The sequence below is a fragment of the Geotrypetes seraphini genome, chromosome 6 (assembly GCF_902459505.1).
Source record: "Geotrypetes seraphini chromosome 6, aGeoSer1.1, whole genome shotgun sequence".
Lineage (NCBI taxonomy): Eukaryota > Metazoa > Chordata > Amphibia > Gymnophiona > Dermophiidae > Geotrypetes > Geotrypetes seraphini.
The window spans coordinates 6,583,631-6,608,315 of record NC_047089.1 but is presented as its reverse complement, the minus strand read 5'-3'; the positions used below and the strand labels follow the sequence as shown (position 1 = coordinate 6,608,315).

General features: G+C 39.7%; 1 protein-coding gene across 2 annotated transcripts in view; it reads left to right on the top strand.

Moving 5' to 3' along the window:
• The window catches only part of CLPB (caseinolytic mitochondrial matrix peptidase chaperone subunit B), a 221,791-nt gene extending 206,828 nt beyond the window's left edge, over positions 1-14,963 (top strand). The window contains exon 16 of one of the 2 annotated variants that reach the window (XM_033947532.1): positions 14,094-14,963. In XM_033947532.1, the coding sequence (XP_033803423.1) occupies positions 14,094-14,342 (249 nt within the window). In that variant the 3' untranslated portion in view covers positions 14,343-14,963. The remainder of the gene's footprint in view (positions 1-14,093) is intronic. The other variant, XM_033947533.1, reaches the window with a different exon arrangement.
• Positions 14,964-24,685: the final 9,722 nt, after the last annotated feature.

The window sequence follows — 24,685 nt, the reverse complement described above, 5'->3', positions numbered from 1 at the left end:
ATCTTGCTCCAGGAGAGCTATACAATGTCTGAATCATTTCAATAAAACCGGATCCTATACCAAACCATTGTAAAGCTTGGTATATAAAATTCCATTCCACTCTGTCAAAAGCTTTTTCTGCATCTAAAGATATTAAAAAAGCTGGGTCATTTATATTTTTTGCTAAATTTAATGAGTGGAATGCTAATCTAGTATTATTTGATGAATGTCTTTTAGCAATAAATCCTGTTTGATGTACATCAATAATGAAAGGGAGAGCTTTTGCCAATCTTAATGCTAATACTTTAGCCATTAATTTGTTATCCACATTCAATAATGAAATAGGCCTGTAATTTGAAACCAGAGTAGGATCTTTGTTTGGTTTTGGTAAGACTATAATTATTGATTCTGCCATAGTACCAGAAATTTTTCCATTCTTTATTTGATATTGATATAAATTTAACAGATGTGGTAATATGATATTTTGAAAAAATTTATAAAATTCAACAGTATACCCATCTCCACCTGGAGCGGATCCAACTCTAAGAGACTTCAATGCTGTTTCTAATTCTTTTAAAGATATAGGTTCTTCTAAACTTCCTTTTATATGATCTGGAATATTTGGTCCAATATATGAATTTAAAAAAGTTAATCCGTCTTGTTCTTTATTTTCATAAGAATTGGAAGTATATAATTCTTTATAAAAATCAAGAAATTGTGTTATAATATCTTTTGTGTTGGTATGTGTGTTACCTTTTGTATCTTTAATTGCAATAATCTTAGATTTTCTTTTCTTTGCTTTTAGAAAGTTTGCTAATAATTTACCAGCTTTATTTGAATTTCCATAATATTGTACTTGTTTGTTGAAAATGTCTTTCCTCACAATTTGAGAAGAAATTTCATTGTATTTAACTTTTAATTTTAATAATTCTTGTAATGTATTATTTTCCCATTTCTCAATTAATTTATTTTCTAATAATTTAATTTGCTTTCCCATCTCAATAAATTGTTTTTTTTTTTGTTTGTTAATAAATGTTGAATATGAAATAATATTTCCTCTCATAGTTGCTTTAAAAGCATCCCATAAGATCTCAGCATTAATATCATCTGATTCATTAAATTGAAAGAATTCTTGCATTTTTATTTTGAAATCTTCAAGAAATTTTGAATCCGCTAATAAATCATTATTAAATCTCCAAATTAAATCAGAGTTTTCAGCATCATAATTTTGAAGATTAATCCACACACCAGCATGATCTGAAATTATAATGGGATCAATTACTGCTTTTAAGACACGCTGCGCTATATTATTAGAAACAAATATATAATCAATTCGTGAAAAGGATTTATGGACCTGAGAACAAAAAGAAAATTCCTGATCATTAAAATGAAGAGTTCGCCATATATCTACTAAATCACAAGATAGTATCAAATTATCTAAGCCTAATGATTTCATAACTTTACTTGGTTTTTTATCCAATATCGGATCCATTACAGCATTGAAATCCCCTGCTACTATTAAATTAGATGTAGCCAGTGGTAAGAGCAATTGTTGAATTTGTTTAAAAAACTCCATTTGATTCGTATTAGGAGCATATAAATTGAATAAATTCAGGGTAGTATTTCCCAGAACCATTTCGACATGCACCCATCTTCCTAAGGGATCATAATTAATTAGTTTAAAATCTGCATTACATTTTTTATTTATTAGAACAGCCACTCCAGCCTTTTTCTTTAAAGCCGGTGCAAATAAACATTTAGAAATAAAACCTCCAGATAATTTTTTTGATTCAATTTCCGAAAGATGAGTTTCTTGAATAAAATAAATATCCGCATTTTGATTTTTAAGGAACGATAATAATTTCTTCTTCTTAATAGGATGATTTAAACCATTGACATTCAGCGAATACATTTTTAGATCCATCTGATTAATAATTATACTTAATCAATATTCTATGATTGTTTACATGATTAGCTCCTAGCACATTCATTGAAAATTTATCCCCTAACCCACCCATTATTTTCCCTCCCCTCCCACCCATTATCTTATTCTGATTTGGAACACGCATTGGTCATGCAAAACCTACATCTCCATCTCCAGGCAACTAATAATACATTATATTATTTAAAATATATTTCTGAATTCAATACATTCTATATACTTCCACCCTTATATTATTAAAAATTATATTCATTTAATCTATAAAATTTTATAAATTTACTGAGAATTAAATATATTTGAATTATAAAATTAAATTCAATATCATGCATACTTGTAATATAATATTTCTAATAAATAAACATATTTCAAATATAGCTCTTATTCTCTATATATATCTATATCTATATCATCATATAACTTAAATATATCCAGTATTATATAAATATATAATATTGATCTTAATTATAATGCATTTCAATCGTTTTCATAGATCATCTTCATACTGAATTAATTTGAATGAATAATTGATTAAAATATACATTTTATGTCAGTAAATAAGTTTTATAATAAATTCATCTTTTATTAATTATCTATCATTCCATTACATTATTTTCTTATTTTTCATAATAAGTTAATATGACTGAATAATTAAATCAAATAAAAATTTTATATTAGACATCTATTTTATTAATTATTTCTGTCAATAATCAAATATTTTCTTGTATATATTTCATAAAATTATAATTTTCTTATACAGTGTTAAAATATTGTTTTTATAATAATTAATATATTTCATTTTTAAATCTTATTCTCAATATAACAATTATAAATTTTTCCTTTCAATATTTTAATGATATTTTCATTGTAAATCATTTCATTGATCCTTTATCATAATAATTTAATATGCTATATAATAGAATATATTATCTATTTTGATTAAAACTTGTATTTTATATATATTTTTTTTTAAAATAATTAATTTATTTATATTTTGATAATAATAATATATATTTTTTTTTTTTTTTAATAATATTAATAATAATTAATGATATTAATGATTGTGGATGCTAATTTTTAAATATTGTTATATTATTGCATCCATTATTTCAATAAATTATATTTCCAGTTGATAACATTTCTTTTAATAATCTTCTTTATTTTCCCTTTTTTTTTTCCATCTTCTTTCTTCTTTCTTCTTTCTTCTTTCTTCAGCTGAATTGTTCTGTTATTTATATAAACTTAGGATCTTTTTGTGTCAGAAATTCTTTCAGTTTTGCCGGGTCTTGAAAATATATGGATTTATTTCCACTGGATACTCTCATAGTGGATGGATAATATATTCCATATATGTATCCCTTTTCTTTCAGCTGCTGTCTGTATGTGAGGAATTGTTTTCTTATGTTAGCAGTATATTTAGCAAAATCCGGTACTAAAATCAGTTTTGATCCTTTATAATTCAAGTTTTTATTTGCTTTTGCCATTTTTAATATTTCTTGAGCTTGTTGATACCGTAATACCTTGAATATCAAAGGTCTTGGAGCAGCTTGGTTTACTGGCTTTCTTGTGGGGATTCTGTGGGCTCTTTCAATTTCTAACGGCCATTTTGAGTTGAGCTGAAGCAGTTTAGGTAACAGATTTTCTAGGAATTGTACAGGATCTCCTCCTTCAATATTTTCAGCCAGCCCCAAAATTCTTATGTTCTTTCTTTTTCCTCGGTTTTCCATGTCCACCATTTGATTTTTTAAAGCTGCTATTTCTTTTTTATCTTTGTCATATTCCTGTGTGAAAGATTCAAACCTCTCCACTTTTTCTTCCAGCACTGTCATTCTCAGTCTCTCAGTTTGGATTTCTTGTTTCATGTTAAGAAGCTCTTCTTTTACTTCAGATATTTTATTGGAGTTTTCAGTCAGCATAAGTTTTATTTTAAACAGTTCAGTCATTATATCAGCCTTTTCAGTGATTTCTTCAGTCTCCATCGGGAACGGCACACTCGATGGTGACAGGGGAGTGACTTTTGTTCTTTTTGCTGATATTCCCGATGTTGAAGGTTTTTCAGCTTTCCCCTGCTTTATATTCGCCATCTCCGACGTTGTTTAGTGTATTTTTTTAGCGATTTGAAAAAGTAGAAGTTTTAATTTTGTTCCGTTTGTTGCCTGGATACGGGAGCGCTGTAGTTAGGCTGCCATATCGTGCGCGCTCCAAGCCACCATTTCTTACTCTTTTTGAAAATGACCAATTTTTTCTTTTTTTTTTTTTTTTTTTTTTTTTTTTTTTTTTTGTAAGTTCTTGTTGTAATATATCTTGGATAATTCTTTTGTAATCCACCTTGAACTGCAAGGTAATAGCGGGATAGAAATCCCTAATGTAATGTAATGTAATGTAATCTGGGAAGACACACAGCATTGGGATTTCTGTAGCTATGTCTCCTGGAGCAAGCTGACTTTTCCAAGTAGGCTGTCCTCTCTGAGCCACTGTCCTGCTGAACTTTGAAGCTGCAATCTTTGGGGGGCTAGGGAAAGGAGAGAGAGGAGGGGTGGAATAAGATGCTGCTGCACCATAGGGGTGGAAAGAAATAGAGAGGGGACAAGGAATTGCTGGACCATAATGGGGAAGGTTGGGAGAGAGGAGACTGGGAGCACGAGCAGCAGTAGAGAGCATCAGGAACACAGTATGGCGGCTGCAAGACTTGCCCGCCGGAAGGCGCATCAAACTTGGCGTGTGAATCTACAGTTGATGCCTTCCGGCGGGCAAGTTTTGCGGCTGCCACACTGTGTGACGCTGTGCTCCCGACACTCTCTTTTGCCGTCTGCAGTCGCATGCACTCAGCCGACTTCCGGCGCAGTTCAGATCTGCTTAGTCCTTCCGGCGGGCCAGCTTAATTACAAATGTTTAATTGTCTGGCAGGCCAATTGTATGACACTGCGGGCCAGAGTTTGACACGTCTGTTCTAGAGCATCCTTTCAATTGAAAAGACTTGCCTCTTGTGCGCATATCTCTCCTATGAGTCATTTTAGTAGCCATCCTCTGAAGCAACTCCATCCTGGTTATATCTTTTGTACACAGTATTCTAAATGAAGTCTGACCACAGACTTGTACAGGAACACTGTCACCTCTTTTTTCTTGCTTACCCATTCCTCTCCCTAAGCACTCAAGCATTCTTCTGGCTTTTGCTGTTGCCTTTTCTACCTCTTTTGCCACCTTAAGATCATTGCATATAAGCACCCCCAATTCCTGCTCTTTCATATACAACAGAACTTTTAACCACCTATACTGTACAACTCCCGGAAGAGGGGGGGGGGGGTTGCAGCCCAAATTCATGAACCTGCATTCTTCAAGCTTTGCTTGATCCCTTATGTTATCCATACCACCCTATTGCAGATTTTGCGGTACCATCCATAAAGAAGCAGACCTTAACAGAGAGCCCTTCCACAATACCTCTTATAAAACTGTTAAAAAAGAACCAGACCAAAAACCAATCCTTGTGGCACACCACTGCTAACACTCTTCCTCAGAACAAATTGTTTTCATTTCCACTCAGCCAGTTTCTAACCCAGTCAATCAGTTTAGGGGCGTTCAGTTTATTTATAAGTTGCCTGTGTGGACCATATCAAAATCTAAGTACACCTGGTCTAGTTCTCTTCCACGAGCCAACTCTCGAGTCAGAGAAATTAGATTCCTCTGCCAAAATCTACCTCTAGTACAAGCATACTTCCAGGGGTGGTCACACAGGTCTTTGCCCTTAATTGAGTTAGCTTTGCAACTGGCAGCTGACCAAATGTTACAGTTTCTTTTTCCTCTCCCTTTTGATAATTGTACTGCTTAATAATGAGCTCCTGCCACCACACTGCCGGCCAGCCCTCATATTACTCTCCCTCTCACCTTTTGATTTTGTGCTTCTCAGAGGGATGGCTCCACAAATGCTAAGGTCATTTTATTCTTCCTACAAACGCTAAGACCAGCCCTACATACTGCCTCAGATTCTGCAATCCATTAGCTTATAGAAACCTCACTAGCTTTAGTTTCAGAAGCATTTCCACTAATTTATTCACTGCAGAGGTCAGACTAATTGCCTTGTTTCCTACCATACCCATTTCATAAGAACATAAGCAGTGCCTCTGCTGGGTCAGACCAGAGGTCCATCATGTCCAGCAGTCCGCTCACGCGGTGGCCCATCAGGTCCAGGACAAAGAAAATAGAGTATGACGGCAGAAAAGGGCCATCGGCCCAACAAGTCTGCCCACTCGAATAACCCTCCCCCCTAAACACTCCCTCGAAGTGACTCCACATGTTTGTCCCATTTTTTCTTAAAATCGAGCACGTTGTTGGCCTCAACTACCTGAAGTGGTAGATCATTCCAACGATCAACAACCCTTTCGGTGAAGAAATACTTCCTGATGTCACCATGAAATCTCCCACCCTTGATTTTTAACAGATGCCCTCTTGTAGTCGTGAATCCTGTGAGGAAAAAGATAGTTTCTTCTACCTTAATACGGCCAGTAACATTTTTGAACGTCTCTATCATGTCACCCCTCTCTCTTCGTTCCTCGAGAGTGTATAGCTGCAGCTTACCTAGGCGTTCTTCATATGGGAGATCCTTGAGTCCTGAGACCATCCTAGTGGCCATTCGCTGAACCGATTCCATTCTCAGCACATCCTTTTGATAGTGGGGCCTCCAAAATTGAACACAATATTCCAGATGGGGTCTCACCATGGACCTGTACAACGGCATTATAACTTCAGGCTTTCGGCTGACAAAACTTCTTTGGATGCAACCCAGCATTTGTCTAGCCTTGGATGAAGCTTTCTCCACTTGATTGGCAGTCTTCATATCTTTACTAATGATTACTCCCAGATCCTGTTCTGCAACAGTTCTTGCTAAGGTCTCACCATTTAGGCTGTAATTTCTGCATGGGTTTCCACTACCAAGGTGCATAACCTTGCACTTTTTGGTATTAAAACTCAGTTGCCAAATATTAGACCATTTTTCCAGTAAAAGTAGGTCCTGTGTCATAGTGTTGGGCACGGTTACTCTGCCCACTAAGTTGCACAGTTTAGCGTCATCGGCAAATAACGCAATTTTGTCTCAAAGTCCCTGAGGCAGGTCCTGTACAAAGATATATTAAATAGGATTGGACCCAAGACCGAGCCCTGCGGCACTTCCGACATTTCGGAGGGAGTACCATTTACCACAACCCTTTGAAGTCTGCCACTGAGCCAGTCTTTAACCCATGCAGTCAATGTTTCTCCTAATCCCAACGAACTCATCTTGTTCAATAACCTACGGTGTGGGACACTATCAAAAGCCTTACTGAAGTCCAAATGCACAACATCCAGGGACTCTCCCTTATCTAGCTTTTTCGTTACTCAGTCAAAGAAGTTAGATTGGATTGGCAGGACCTTCCCTTTGTAAATCCGTGCTGGTGGGGTCCCTCAGCCCCCCATCATTTAGAATCGTATCTAATTTGTGTTTAATCAATGTTTCCATAAGTTTACACACTATTGATGTGAGACTGACCGGTCTGTAATTTGCAGTCTCTCACCTGCAACCTTTTTTTGTGGAGCAGAATGACGTCAGCTGTTTTCCAGTCCAATGGGACTTTTCTCATGCTTAGGGAAAGATTGAAGAGTGCAGCTAACGGTTCCGCCTGCATATTAATCCTCTTTCTATACCCTTCAATCCCCTTTTCCTTCAGGAAAACATCTAATCCTTTCTTGAAACCCAATACCGTACTCTGTCCTACCACACCCTCTGGAAGCGCATTCCAGGTGTCCACCACCCTCTGGGTGAAGAAGAACTTCCTAGCATTGGTTCTGAATCTGTCTCCTCTTAATTTATCCGAATGCCCTCTCGTTCTTGTAGTCTTTGAAAGTTTGAAGAATCTGTCCCTCTTCACTTTCTCTATGCCCTTCATGATCTTGTAAGTCTCTATCAAGTCCCCTCTAAGCCTCCGCTTTTCCAGGGAAAAAAGCCCCAGTTTCTCCAATCTTTCAGCATATGAAAGGTTTTCCATACCTTTTATCAATCTTGTCGCTCTTTTCTGAACCTTCTCGAGTATTGCCATATCCTTCTTAAGGTACGGCGACCAATATTGGACGCAGTACTCCAGATGCGGGCGTACCATCGCCCGATACAGTGGCAGGATAACTTCTTTCGTTCTGGCTGTAATACCTTTCTTGATAATACCTAGCATTCTGTTCGCCTTCTTAGAGGCTGCTGCGCACTGTGCCGACGGTTTCATTGTCTTGTCTACCAGTACCCCCAAGTCCTTCTCTAGGCTACTTTCTCTCATTACCAGCCCTCCCATCATGTAGTTGTACCTCGGATTTCTGTTTCCTACATGCAAGACTTTACATTTCTCTACATTGAACTTCATCTGCCATCTCGACGCCCACTCCCCTAGTTTGTTCAGGTCCCTTTGTAAATCTTCACAGTCCTCTTTAGTCCTAGCCCATTAAATAGTTTGGTATCGTCTGCGAATTTTATTACTTCGCACGTCGTCCCTGTTTCTAGATCATTTATAAATACATTGAATAGCAGCGGTCCAAGCACTGACCCCTACGGAACACCACTCATAATCCTCCTCCAGTCCGAGTAGTCACCTTTCACTCCTACCCTCTGCTTCCTACCCGCCAACCAATTCCTGATTCATCTGTGTACGTCTCCTTCCACCCCATGGTTCTTCAGTTTCCGAAGTAGACGTTCATGGGGTACCTTGTCAAAGGCTTTTTGGAAGTCTTAAGTATACGATGTCTATGAGGTCCCCTTTGTCCATCCATTTGTTAATTCCTTTGAAGAAGTGCAATAAGTTCGTCAGGCACGATCTTCCCTTGCAGAAGCCATGTTGGCTTGTTGTCATAAGTTTATTCCTTTCTAGATGCTCCTCAATGCTATCTTTTATCAGTGCTTCCGCCATTTTCCCCAGAACCGAGGTCAGACTTACCGGTCTGTAGTTCCCCGGGTCACCTCTTGATCCCTTTTTAAAGATGGGCGTAACATTGGCTATCTTCCAATCGTCCGGGATCACGCCTGTTTTCAGGGATAGATTACAGATTTGCTGTAGTAGTTCTGCTATTTCCTCCTTTAGTTCTTTCAGTATCCTAGGGTGGATTCCGTCCGGGCCCGGTGATTTGTCAGTTTTTAATTTTTCTATCTGCGTCTTCAAGGCTTACTTCCATGGATGTTAATTTTTCTGCCTGGTCTCCTTTGAAGATTTGTTCAGGTTCCGGTATATTGGATGTGACCTCTTTTGTAAATACTGACGAAAAGAACATGTTTAGTCTTTCCGCCACTTCTTTCTCCTCCTTCACCACTCCCTTCCTATCTCCGTCATCCAGCGGTCCCACCTCCCCCTTACCGGCTGTTTCCCTTTAACATATCTGAAGAACGGTTTGAAATTTTGTGCTTTCCTGGCTAGCCTCTCTTCATATTCTCTTTTTGCTTTTCTAACCACAAGGTGACATTCTTTTTGATACTTCCTGTATTCTTTCCAGTTCTCCTCGGTTTTGCCCTTTTTCCATTTCTTGAATGAATTCTTCATATCACATATTGCTTTCTTCACTTCTTTAGATATCCACCCCGGGTCTTTTGTTCGGCTCTTTTTGCACCCTTTTCTAAATCTGGGGATATACAGATTTTGTGCCTCGCTCACCGTGTCCTTGAATAAAGACCAGGCTTGCTCTACAGTTTGCCATTTTTTTGAACTGTTCCTAAGTTTCTTCTTTACCATTACTCTCATCGCTTCGTAGTTTCCTTTCTTGAAATTAAAAGTTGTCGCTGTGGTTCTCTTTCCCTTCGGTATTCCTACATCAACTTTGAACTTGATCATATTGTGATCGCTGTTTCCCAACGGTTCCACTACTTCTACTTCATTTGCAGGTCCTCTTAGCCCATTAAGGATTAGATCCAGAGTGGCATTCCCTCTCGTTGGTTCTCTGACAAGCTGATCCATGAAGCAGTTCTGTATAGCCTCTAGGAATCCGGTCTTCTTGGCGCATTTTTTGTTTCCAAGAGTCCAGTCTACCCCAGGATAGTTGCATTCTCATTTCATCTTGGCTTCCATTTCTTCTTCAGTAGCTTTGGTTTGCCCAGGTGGATGATAGTATAGGCCTATCTTTATCTTGGGCCCTTTCCTTCCTGGTATTTTAACCCATAGCAATTCCAATTTGTTGGTCGTCGCTTTTGTGGAGCAGGATCACCTCTGCCCTTCTTCATGCCCCGTTCTAACAAAGCTTTGTAAAGGTAAAATACTGGAATCACTAGAACATCCCTCAGTATCCTCGAATGTATTACATCCAGACCCATCACCTTGTCTGCCTTTAATTTAGCTAGCTCTTCACAAACAGTCTTCTGAAAATCATTCAAAGTGTACTGCATTTACATAGAAACATGAAGGCAGATAAAGGCCAAATGGACCATCTAGTCTGTCCATCCGCAGTAACCATTATCTCTTTCTCTCTCCGAGAGATCCCACGTGCCTATCCCAGGCCCTCTTGAATTCAGACACAGTCTCTGTCTCCACCACCTCTTCTGAGAGACTGTTCCATGCATCTACCACCCTTTGTGTAAAAAAGTATTTCCTTCGATTACTCCTGAGCCTGTCACCTCTTAACTTCATTGCATACCCTCTTATTGCAGAGTTTCCTTTCATGCGCATTTACATTGTCTATCTTCTCTGGTTCTACTTCCCGCCCTTCATCTAAGGTAACAGCGATTAAACTATTTGGGTTTAAAAAAGGTCTAGACAAGTTCCTAGAGGAAAAGTCCATAATCTGCTATTGAGACTGAAATGGGGGTCTTGGTACTCTTTTGGATTTTGGACTCTTGTTACGTGTTGGGATTCCACCAGGTACTTGTGACCTGGATTGGCCACTGTTGGAAGCAGGATACTAGGCTATTGGACCATTGATCTGCCCCAGTATGGATGCTATTATCTAATAAGAATTGTTATAACGATACAATACAATTTTTATTTGTATATTGCCAATACCTCTTTGAAGTTCACAGCAGTTCACAAACAATAAAGTCGGGCCTCACCATTCAGGAACTGCTTTGACACGCAGCTCCTGATTGTTGAGGCCCGACTTTAGTACAGGAAGAGGCGGTCGGAGCATACCGCAAGTGATTTCCTTCACTCGCCAGCGCTCTAGCTGCCCGGTCATTCGCGGTCGGAAAACACCGCTAATTCACGGGGGAGCACTGTACTATGTTTTATTCCCTCTTTCCAATTAACCCTGTAGCTCCTATAATTCTGTCTCTTCACTGGCTCCCTGTCCATTTCCACATACGGTTCAAACTCCTCTTACTGACCTACAAGTGTGTTAATTTTGCAGCTCCTCATTGAACTCAAGTCTCTCTTCTCCTGCCAACAGATGACTCTGTCCCTTCTACCTTTCTGCATCATACGCCTGGAACATGAGCAATATGCATAGATTCATCTTTTGTCCTGTACGTCTGTCTTAATTAGATTGTAAACTCTTTTGAGCAGTAATATAAAGCGCTGCGTATGTCTGGTAGTACTATTGAAATAATAAATAGTAGTAGAAATAGTATAAATGTTGTTATTATCTTTAGTTTATAGTTTGATATACTGCTCATAAAATTTTTTTCATTATCAAAGCAGTCACCACATTGGCTACCTATTACTCATCGTCTCTCCTATAAAATACTCCTCCTCACTTTTAAAACAAAAAACTCTAACCAACCGGTGTTATAGATAAACTTTTGATCCCTTATTCATCATCTAGGACCCTCCGATCAAATAATCAAAATTCACTCTCTATACCATCAATACAGGAACTATTTTACGATACTACTCGCAAATCCATCTTTTCAGTTACCGCCCCTTCTCTGTGGAATGCCCTCCCATTAGACATTCGATTAGAGAACTCGCTTGAAAAATTTAAAGCCAAACTTAAAACTTTCCTCTTTAAAGATGCCTTTATTCTTTAGAATTAACTTCAGCCTCTTAATCTAATCTAATCTAATCTAAACCTTAAGTTTATATACCGCATCATCTCCATGAGTATGGAGCTCGACACGGTTTACAAGAACTTAAAATAGTAGGTAGAGAGGAAGAAAAAAGGATTACATGAACTTATATGAAGAAGGGGGGGGGGGAAGGGGGGGAAGGATAGAGTTACAATTTGCTGAAAAGCCAGGTTTTCAGTTGTTTGCGGAATAACTGAAGGGAGCTCAGGTTCCGCAACGGGGAGGTGAGGTCATTCCAAAGACCTGTGATTTTGAAGAGAAGGGATTTTCCCAGTTTGCCTGCATAGTGGATGCCGCGTAGGGAGGGGAATGCTAGTTTATACCTTTGGGCAGTTCTGGAGGAGTCGGGACTGGAGGAGTTGAAAGACAGTGGGATAAGAGGAGGGAGGATGCCATGAATGATCTTAAAAGCCAGGCAGGAACATTTGAAATGGATTCTGGGGATTATTGGGAGCCAGTGAAGTTTGGCAAGGAGTGGGGAGGCATGGTCAGATTTGCGTTTTGAGAAGATCAGTTTGGCTGCAGTATTCTGGATTAGCTGGAGTCTTAGAAGACTTTTTTTTGATAGATTTAAGTAGATGGCGTTGCAGTAATCTAATTTGGAGAGGATGATGGATTGGACAAGGATGGCAAAGTGTTGTTGGCTGAAGTAGGATCTAGCTTTCCTCAGCATGTGGAGGCTGAAAAAGCATGATTTTGCCAAGGAGTTGAGGTGGTCATTGAGGGAGACGGAGGAATCGATAATGATACCAAGGACCTTGCATGAGAATTCGAGCTGGAGTGTATCGCCTGTGGGTAGTGCGAAAAGGGTGGGCAGGTGTTCGAATTTTGGGCCGAGCCAAAGTAGTTTTGTTTTTGATTCGTTTAGTTTCATCTGTACCGAGAGGGACCAGGCACGGAGTCTCATTATGCAAGCTGTAATGTTTTTGTGGAGGTTTGTGAGGTTCTGGTCAGTCTCAAGGAGGACAAGGATGTCATCTGCGTAAGTGTAGATTGTTTCCAGGGGGGATAGTTGAAAGAGTTTCAGGGAGGACATGTAGATGTTAAAGAGAATAGGGGAAAGGGGTGATCCTTGAGGGACACCACAAGATGGAGTCCAAGGAGTGGACATGGTGCCATTTTTGTTGACGGTATAGGAGCGGGAGCATAAGAAGTTTGAGAACCACATTAGGACGGTGGAGTCGATTCCAGTCTCGGAAAGTTGGTAAAGTAGTATGTCGTGGTGGACGACATCAAATTCCTTTTTTATTAAATTTACTTCGATGTATTTTAAACAACCTTTCCCTCCCCTACTTTCCTTCCGTCTCATGCACGTTAATCTGAATTTGTCTAGTATTTTTAATATTTGATAAAATATTGCTTTTATTTACCTATTTTAATTGTCCCTTACAATCTTTTTATATTGTACACCGTCTAGACATTTGTTTTGATAGACGGTATATCAAAAATAAAGAAACTTGAAACAATGAAGGTAATGAGGCCTAGGATGCAAACCAATTTTATTTCTAATTGAATAAACAAATAGAAATCGGTTGACACAAAAGGTGTCCTTCTCTTTCTTCTGAATAGATTGTGTTCCAGTCATGGTTCTCAGTGAACTGTGTCTCCGTGACCAGCACTAAATTCAAGGCAGCCTCTCGATCCAGAACTTTATTTCCCATACTACTGGAATTAGCATCCACTACTTAATCCAGTGCTTTCCTTCTGTCCCATTTCTGTTGAGGTATTTAATGGTAAGCTGAGGAGGAGCTGCAGTCAAGGCTGAGGTTTATTAAAGACTTTCTATCCCGCCTATCTAGCTAGGATGTCTAGGTGACTTAGAGTCTAAAAAGAGTACTCACTGCAGTGGCAGGATAGCTGTGAGTGAAGACTTGTAGTGGAATGGCTCAATTAAGAATTTCATCTGGTAGGTTACAATAATCCCAAAATATTTGTTTCAGAGGACTTGATGTGTATCTATTTGCAATGCAGCGTTTTCTCCTAGGATAAGCCAGTGAAAAAGAAAGAAGACTTCACTTTATTGAAGTGCGGGAAGGGGGAGGCATTATACCGTCACTTGTAATAGTCCTTTGGTCCTTGCCTTACTGCAACAACTGTCTGCTGGTCAGGATAAATTACTGCCCCCTGTTGCTCTTCTCTGCAACTGTTTGATAAGTTCTAAGCAGCATCATGTATCTTCCTCAGGTTGAACGCCGGGTTGTGAACCAGTTAGCTGCAGCCTATGAGCAGAACCTCTTGCCCTGGGGATGCACGCTGCGTATCGCTGTGGACGATTCGGACAAAAATCTCCTGAAGACCAAAGACAATCTCCCTCTGGGGCTAGAATCAAAGAAAGCCCCAACGCTGCGACTGGAAATTGTGGACAAAGACAGTAAAGGCAGGAAACTGAACATCCAGACCCCTTTACAACCTGAGAATTTGAGCTTCTTCTAAATACAAGAACAATCAGCAGAACCTTATCCATCCAAAAGATAGACTATTCCATCTGTCGCCTTGTTTACCAGAGAGAGGATTATGAGAAACAGCAGAACGACATGGACAAGGGAGAGAGGAACAGCAAAGTTGTCCTTGATTTCTGAGCTCATAATTTGATTTCATAATAAAATATTCTCCCTTCCCTCCCATTCATACAGTTTGATGTCAGAATTGTAATACATCCTTCTTTCTCCCATGTTTTAGGATGTCTCCACTCAACCACTTCATGTGAGCAAGAAATTTAATTTGTGGGGAAATAACTTTAGAAATGACAGAAGCGAAAGCCTTCTGGTTCAAAAAAAAAAAAATTTAGCCTAAATAAGACATTTTCATTTGCAGCAAGTACTTTTGTCTGAAGTATATCATGTGGCCACACCTGGTACCAAGGGAAATATAATAATCAGAGTTTTCTGGTAAAGCCTAAAGTGGGCAATTTAGAATATTCTGAATTCTTTCTAGTATACACAGACACATTAATCCATGTGTACTGCATTGTTTCCTTTTCAAAATTGCCCATCTATGCACCTTTTATTTATGTGGGCCAAATAACATCAGTAAAATAGCGTTATGTACATTTGAAAACTGAACATATACTTGCTGTTTTCCTCCTTGAGCTGAATACAACCATCATGAACACTTAAAAAAAAAAAAAATCCTCCGTAAGTGTGAAAGCCAGTGCATTCTTTGACAGGATTTCAGTGCTACTGCAGGATCGGTCACTTTTCAACACAGCCGAAACAGCGCAGAGCTTCTTTATGCCAGTATTTTAGGTGAATGGGATTTCTGTATGTCCAAGTACTTACACTGTCTCTTTGTGTGCGCCCCCCACTCACCTCCCTCCACACCTGTTTTACTGCCCTCTGGTTGGAGCTTGGACGGCAGTAAAACATGGCTCCCGCCTTCCATAGCTCCTGTTGGAGCTATGAGCAGCCCACCTAAGGTCTTTGAGCAAAAAGGCGATGTGGGCTGCCCAACACAGTGCCTGTGAGGGAGGGAGCTGGACAAAACAGACTTTCTCTTTGGCACTGCCCGGGGCAGCCCACATCTCTCTTCTGCTTTAAAGACCTCAGGTCCAACAGGAGCTGTGGAAGGGAGTTGTTAGGGGAATCTCCCACTCTATGAACAGACGTATTTGGGCATACAGAAGTCATGCTTGCCCAAACTTATGTACAACAAGAATTCCTGCACTGTATCAGCTGCATTGAAACAACCACAGTGACAAGTCTTGTACCCCACAGCTGCTGTGGCTTTCCTTTCTGCCACCAGTATATTCAGATGTGTTCTAGCTGGCTTCACTTTAACATTCATGTACATTTCCCTCCTGAGCTTGATCAGAAACTATTATTTTGGACCAACTTAGTGGTTAGAGGGAACAGGTTTCCAGAAGGTATAGATCAGGGCTGCCCAATTCCGGTCCTCGAGATCTACTGGCAGGCCAGGTTTTCAGGATATCCACAATAAACATGCATGAGAGAGATTTGCATATCAAGAAGACAGTGCAGGCAAATCTCTCATATGCATATTCATTGTGGATATCCTGAAAACATGGCCTGCCAGTAGATCTCGAGAACCGGAATTGAGCAGCCCTGGTGTAGATGGTTTCTGGTTCAGTCCCAGTTTGGGTCTTTTGAAATTCCAGTTCACTGGACTTGGGATACTATTGAAACAGAGTTTGTAATCTCTTGAGAGGAGGGGATTTTGATCATCATTAAGAGTAACCTTGATGTTTAAACCATTATATAGGTTTTTGGAAGAGTCCTGGTACATTGACCAGACTAGGGGCACTGCTCTAGGAAGCGGTTAGAAGGCATACAGGTATAGATGCCATCTCTATCTTTAGGTGATAGATCTTTTGTATGTATACTCTCTGATACTCCATTGGCAAAACTCAGACCCAGAGAACTATATAGTACTCATAACTCCTTCCGGAGCAGACAGATTTGGTTTCCAGTTCTGATGAAGCTGTCCTTCAGGAGACCAAGAAGTTTAAGGTTTTCTCCAGCCTTATTAACAGAAAACCAGGAAGCGTTAACACCACCTAACATCCAGGTCCTATTGCTCACAGCCGGAATGTTGATCACTCAGATAACATGTTTCAAGTCCAGCTGGTTTCCAGAGTAGAATCTGGGGGAGATCCAGTAGTTTGGTTTTCAGTGGAAGAGGAGCTGCTTGAATACCTGCTATATCTTAGACCTATGCCTTTTTTGCATTTGAGGCAATAGTGAACACCAGGGTGACTTGAGTTTGGGTCAAGAAGAGAATGTTACAGAATAAGCACAAGGTTGGGGGAATGGATATAGCTGTGACCTGAGCATTTATCCTCTCGAGACCATGCCCTCCTAGCTCCACCCCTCCTATGTCCCTTTTCCTCTGGGTGGGAACGAGAGGTTTAAGGTTCTGTCACTGTGAGGGAATGTTGTTAAGGGGGACTTGTAGCTTCCTCTAGACTCCCTCACATTGACCCTCTGTTTCTACCCTTCATTTATGACAGGGGCGTCCAATCTCAGCTCTCACCAGGTCAGGTTTTCAGGATTTTCCTAATGAATATGCATGAGCTCTATTTGAATACAGTGGAAGCAGTGCATGCAAATAGAGCTTATGCAAATTCATTGGGGAAATCCTGAAAACCCAACTTGATTGTAGCTCGCGAGGACTGACGTTGGACAATCTTGATTTACAAAATTGAACACCATCATCTGCATAGTTGATCAAAAATACTCTGTTTACTATCATTTTTAAAATTGAAACAAAGATTTAAATCTCCCATCATCATCATTTTATAGTGTACATAGCATTAAATATTCTAAGACTTGAAATAGTTCCTCCTTCCAAACCTAGGTGGTCTGCAACATAACATAAAAATTCCCATCTCTTTTAATTTCCCTTACAATATTTCCATATCTTCAGTGGAACCGAACCTTGAAATTTGATTTTCAGTTCTTTCCTGTTTATTAATGCCATCCCCACATCTTTTTTTCTCACACCAGAGGCAACGATTTAGAACTAAACCGACATACATCCTATAGGATAGGTCCTTACTGGGAAAACCAATTGTCCAAAATCAAAATATATCTACTGCTGTATCTAAAATCACATCATGAAACAATCTAGCTTCATTGAGTGATTGCACATTCAATAATCCTTATTTAATTAACAAGACATCGGTATGATTTTCCACCTTCTAAGTTACTTCCAGGTACACAAGTTTATTTTTCAGTTGTTTCTTCTTTTCAGAGAGGGTGGTGGATGACTGGAATGGGCTCCTGAGGGAGGTGGTGGAGAGGAAAACAGTGACAGAGTTCAAAAAAGCACTGGGTGAACACAGAGGACCTCTAATCAGAAAATAATGGGTATATATTGAAGAATTAAGGCCAGTACTGGGCAGGCTTGCTCTGTCTGTCAGTTGAGGATGGGCTGGGGAGGGCTTCGATGACTGGGATGGTTTAGATGGGCTGGAGTGAGCTTTGACGAAGACTCCAGGAAATGAAACCTAAGCATTGTACCGGGCAGAGTTCTGGGTTTCTGGCCCAGAAATATCTAAGAAAAAGGACAAATTAAATCATTAATTTATAGAACATATATGGTTGGGCAGATTAGATGGACACATTCTTCGCCAACGCACATGGTGTGAAGAAATATTTTCTCTAGTTTGTTTTAGATCTACTACTTCGTAGCTTCATCGCATGCCCCCTAGTCCTAGTATTTTTTGGAAAGAGTGAACAAGCAATTCACATCTACCCTTTCCACTCCATTCAATATTTTATAGACTTCTATCATATCCCCCCTGAGCCGTCTCTTCTCCAAGCTGAAGAGCCCTGGCTGCTTTAGCCTCTCCTCATAGGGAAGTCTCCCAAACCTTTTATCATTTTTGTCCCTCTTCTGTGTACCTTTTCTCATTTTGTTATATCTTTTTTGAGATACAACGGCCAGAATTGCACACACTATAGAGTGATACGAATGGCATTATAACATATTCATCTTTGTTTTCCATTCCTTTCCTGATAATTCCTAACATTCTATTGCTTTCTTAGCCGCCACCACATACTGAGCTGAGGATTTCTATGTATCCTCAACGAAACCACCTAGATCCTTTTTCCTGGGCAGTGACTCCTAACATGGAACCCTGTATCACTTAGCTATAGTTCAGGTTCCCCTTTCCCACATGCATCACTTTGCACTTGCTCACATTAAACATCATCTGCCTTTTTTTTTTTTTTACATTACATTAGAGATTTCTATTCAGCCATTACAAAAAGAAGATATCTGGTAATTTCTAGAGTAGATGAGGTTGCTTTGGGGAATTGGGAAGTGGGAAGGAGCTAGCGGTATTAAGTCATTTGCAGGAATTTCTTGAAGAGTAGCGTCTACTTTTCTGAATGTTTTGCAGTCTGGAGTCATAATCAGTAGATTGGAGATTTGGTTGTCGAGTTTTGCAGCTTGTGGCCATTCAAATTAACAATCACTTCAATATATCCATGATAATGAAATTTCAGCAGTATATCAATTATCAATCATGTATCAAGAAAATTAAATCCTAAACAGTCCACAATATTAAAAAAAGAATCCAAGATAGATGGAAATACTCATCAGGGAAAAACGAAAACATCACTCTGACAGCTTGCCAGCCCACTCCCTAACGTTTTGAAAAGTTATACAGTCACTTGAATTTCCTCTTTAGCTATAAGAAAATTCAGTAGCTGTTTAGGGTCAAAGAAATTATAAGTACCCTCAAAAAGTATAACATAAATACAAGGAAATTTCAGTAAAAAGTTGGCTCCCAAGGTATTCACCCTTGATCTATAGGCCAAGAAAGCCTGCTACCTCTTTTGTGTATCACAAGATAAATCAGGAAATACACGAATGCCGATTAAATATTCCAGAAATACAAATGCAAAACATTATTGTGATCTAGTTCCAAAGTAAATGTAACAATCTTTGTGTCACTGTTTCAAAGAGACGATTCCAGGAAGTCAGGTTCACCACTGGATCAGATATTTCAGAGGCCTCAGCCCCATTTCACAATCGGGGGAAGAGCTTCATCTGGTATTTTGAGAACGTCTTAGCAAGTCCACTGAAGATATCAAAGGGGACTTGGGAAAATTTTTAAAAATGCAAATTATTTTCCAGATACTCTTATCTTTCTTTGAGTTAAGTTCTTATCCTTTACCAAACCCACTCCCAGGTTTTGTACTTCTTCAACCTTTTGTTCCAAAGATGTTACCTTCTCCAATTGCTGAGCTGAACTTTGGGACTGAGAGACAATTTGTCCAGAAATACTTTTTAATTCACCTTTTATTCTGTCCACATTATTAAAAAAAAAAAAAAAAAAAAGAGGAATTCAAATCTTGTATAGCCTCCTAAAGTACTATGGCAGGTTTCTTAATTCTCACTCCTGCAGAACTATCAGAAGGATCTTTCCCCCCCCCCTCCCCCCCACAAGCCCCACTCACAATTTTAGCTGGATACAAATCCTGGGAAGTGGACACCTTCGCTGGCAGACCTCGTTGGGGGGAAAATTCTAATGGAGAGAGATTCTTGGATAGTCTGAAATTCTCCCAGACTCTCGCATTGCTGCTCTTCTTCCAATAGATTTCTTCCGGGCTGTAGGGGTGCCGTTCTATTCTTGGGACTTAATGGGCCATTGGCGCTGCTTGCCTGCGTATGCTGCATTGGAGCAGAAGAGACAAATGACGTAGGTCTGGTCAAAGCCCTAAAATTCTCCAAAGTACTTTGCTTCATCGTCGGTAATTGGCCAGCCAACACGATTCGAGCCTTCGCCATTCCCTTCCTCTTGCCAAGTTTGCCAAGTTTTATTAAAAATTTGATATACTGCCTAAAAAAGTCGTGTAAGCGGTATACAAGGTCATAATATAAAATTTATAAAATCATTTGAAAGGAAGCTCTGAAATGAGAGGGCATAGGTTTAAGTTAAGAGGTGATAGGCACATTTTTACAGAAAGAGGGTGGTAGATGTGTGCAACAGTCTCCCGGAAGAGGTGGTGGAGATAGAGACTGTATGAATTCAAGAAAACCTGTGATATCTTAGAAGAGGAAGAGATCATGGTTACTGCAGATGGGCCACTGGGCCTTTTATCTGCCATCATGCTTCAAAGTACTGAAATAATGCTCATTAAATGGGTAACACTATGCGCTTTGCAGCACACAAACCTTAGTTGTTGGGTTTCTTAGGGCTCCTTTTACTAAGCCGCGTTAGGGCTATAACGCGTGGAATAGCCTGCGCTAAATTGCTGCCCGCGCTAGACCTTAACGCCAGCATTGAGCTGGCGTTACTTTTAGCCACATAGCATGGGTTTAGCGCACGCTAAAATGCTGCATGCTCTAAAAACCAATAAAACTCTGTGGAGTGACGATGTTCCTAAATGGACTTTATTTGAAAGTATCAAAGTTCCAAAGGTCCACTAAAATCATCCACATAAAAGTTGCAACGTCAGAGAGAAGGCTTCCAGTTCAGGTGCAGGATGCGCGTAGGAGCCACTGACCGTGGCTTTGTGCACTGAATCAATGAGGAAGAGGGAGCCGGCTCGAAGATAACGCCGCATCGATCGCACCGTGGACCGGCGGTTGAAGAACACTGTTTTGGGCCTGATGCACCTGTGGACCGGCAGGAAATTTCTTTGGACTGGCACTGGTCCATGGACCGATGGTTGAAGAACACTGGTCTAGAATGCACAGAGAATTTTTTGCCCAGTGAATATAACACCCCCCCCCCCCCCCTGAAACGATCTGCTTTCAGTCCATGAAAAGTTGTCAGCCGAACAGCAGTCTCCATTGAGGGCTATGTACATACCGTAGTTCCATATTTTTCCAACAGAAAGAAGAAGGTGGAAAATCGCTGGGCTAAGTGTATAGCCCTCGAAGGAGACTGGGCTCACTTCTTTCAAGCTAAGATTACAGTGGATGCCTCATCAAAAGGCTAACCTGACGAATTAAAGGAAGCCCAGGTCTAGCCAAGAAAGGCGCTGTTGGTTATGGTTTTTGCTCGGTGTGTTTATTTGTGTAGAAATTCTGGTAGCAATATATTACACATTACTACCAAAAGGGTACAGATAACTTTCTACATTAGACTCTACGTTTGATAATCTCAAAAACATTTTCTGGGTTTATCAACTTAGCTTGACAATCTTTTTTTCATTTAAAAAAAAAAAAACAACAACTTAAAATCTGTTTTTGAATATCTTTTCTGAGCTGTGAAAAATCCAGTGAATTTTGTGACTCTAGGGATCTAACATTTGCAATGGCTACCACACAACCTGAATGGAAGTACATGAGGCTGGAATTCAACCTGAAATTGTTATTAAGATTTGATAAAAGGATTCTCCTGGAATACAAAGCATTCTACATTAAAAATTTCAATATAAATAGGGAACAAACAACAAATAATAAACATAGACCTTCCAAGACAGACTTACTTGATTGGGTGACGACATGAGAACAATAGGGAAAAAAAGGAGGAACTACAATTTATTAAGAAAAAAGCACATGAAAGGGAAGTACAGAAGGGAAGATGTGACAGGTTGAGTAATAATAATGTCAATGTTTTTGAAAGATAAATCAATTGTAGGCATCTTTAAAAACTACTTTTGAATTTATCCAAGTTTTGTTCAGCTCAGAGGTATAAGGGGTGAGAGTTCCAAATTGAGGGGGCAGTAACTGAGAAAATAAGAGTACGACGGGACATTAAGAGAGTGTTGTGGGGCTGATCTTAAGGTTCGGGGGGAGGGGTCATATGGAGTCAATAGTCTATCTATAAATGCAGGAGCATTAGTCGGTAGAGTTTTGAAAGAAGAGTAATCCAGTGTGGAATAGGCAACCAATGAGCTTTCTTTAACAAAGGGGTGACATGATCAAATTTTTTGGAACTTGAGATGATTTTGATGGCCGTATTTTGTATGAGTTGAAGGTGCTTAATATCTTTTTTGACACAACCCTTTATATAATGCGTTGCAATAATCGATTTTGGATATTATAAGGGAGTGAATTATGATATTAAGAGAATTTGAGTCAAGAAGAGGGACCAAAGATCTTATCCTGGTACAATCCCTCGCACTAAGTCAACTTGACTACTGCAACATCGCCTATTTAGCAATTTCCCAAAAGAATATGCGACGTCTGCAGCTTGTACAAAATGCAGCGGTCAGACTTATCTTCGGGTTAAAGAAGTTTGATCACGTAACACCTTATTACCGGCAGTTGCACTGGCTACCGACAGAAGCACGCGTAAAGTTTAAGCTCGCCTGCCTCTGCTTCAAAGTACTATATGGTCTAGCCCCTAAATACCTAACAGACCTTTTCACCTTCTCCACCAACAAACACAAGATAATTTCACACCTGAACTTCATTTCCCCCCCAGTCAGAGGTTGCAAACTAAAAAAACACCACGAACACCTTCTCTCACATCAAGCAGCATTATGGGGCAAAGACCTAAAACAATTGCTTTCGCTCTCCACTTACGAGGAATTCAGGAAGCGCCTAAAAACATACCTATTCCTGAAGTCCTTAGACAACTGACCCGCATTTCACTCTCAACAACAATTTTCTTGACCTATTTCTCACTCTCTTCTCTCTTCAGGTCACTCATTTTGTACCTCTTGTAATCTTTTGTAAACCTCATAGAACTTCACGGTATTGCGGTATATAAACTGTTATTATTATTATTATTATCATCCTAAGTTAGTAGAAACAGTTTTTGACCAAAGCACTGATTTGGGGACGAAAAGAAAGTTTATTATCAATGATGACATCTAATATTTTGGTCGATGGAGTAGTTTTGAGAGGGGTATTGTCAATGGAAACTGGTGCAACTAGCTGTAAACCTTCTTTTCATGGGAAAAGAACAGTACTTGTTTTTGAGATGCTTAAAGAAAGCATATTTAAATTTAGCCAATTGTAAATTTTATACCACTAGTACGTGCCAGTCATGCAAGCCAATCGATCAAAATGCCACACTATGGAGTGCCTTCTTGTTTATTTTCCCTAATTCTGACACCCAACCCTGTGGGAAAAATCCATGCTGAATCGGTGTAGGATTTTGGCAACAGAGGTGTCGTCGGTGAAAGTATCTAAACCCCCCCCCCTTAAAATGTGACTGCTTTCTTTTTTCTTTCATGCCTGGAGTAAAGGTTGTGGGAAATGTGCGGTTGGTAGAGTCATCTGTAACAGGTGTGTGTACTTCCTGATGGTGCCTCTATGAGCAGAGGCCATCGTCTCTCTGTAAAATGCTACAGAACTGAGAGAAAGGAAGACTTGAGGCAGAGATGTGAAAAATGTGTCAGAAAGAAATGTTGGAGATAAAGTAAAAAGGCAGCTGCTATTATCTCTCTACAAATGTCCCCTTGTTCATCTCGGTTTTCACTCCCTCAGCCCCCCCACATAGGCTCAGACCTCCCAGCTCATACAGGACATGACACAAAAGGTCAAATTCCAAAGGGATTTTCTTTGCTGGAACTGGGATGTGAGTTTATCTGTAAGGGCCAGATATATGAACTCATTTGCTTGTAGACAAAAAATGGCCCTAAATAATACATTCTGCCCCAAAATGCAATAAAACAAATCTATAAAGTGTAACAATTGAAAATTAACTCCCCCGCCCCTTTTACAAAGCCATGCAGCAATGGTACTGAAGCCCATTCATTCCCAGTGGGCTTTAGTGTGATTGCTGTGGACCACTGCGGTAATTGGCTTTGCATTTAAAAATTTTTGTAATCTAGGCTGCCTTTTCTATGTTCTGCCCTTCACTATTCCCACTGTAAACTGCTTAGGAACATAAGAGCTGCCATACTGGAACAGACTGAAGGTGCATCAAGGCCAGTCTCCTGTTTCCAACAATGACCAACTCAGGTCCCAAGTACCTGGCAGAAACCCAAAGAGTAGCAACATTCCAGAGCTGAGATTGTGATGTCATAATGCCTCATTGCACCAATGCCTAACAGCCAACCTCAGCAGTGATGTCACAATGGCAGAAACATTCCAGAGCTGAGATTATGATGTCATAATGCCTCATTCCACCAATGCCTAAGAGCCAACCTCAGCAGTGATGTCACAATGGCAGAAACATTCCAGAGCTGAGATTGTGATGTCATAATGCCTCATTCCACCAATGCCTAAGAGCCAACCTCAGCAGTGATGTCACAATGGCAGAAACATTCCAGAGCTGAGATTGTGATGTCATAATGCCTCATTCCACCAATGTCTTAAGAGCCAACCTCAGCAGTGATGTCACAATGGCTTGATTATCCTAGACTTGGCTCACATAAGAACATAAGAATTGCCATACTGGGACT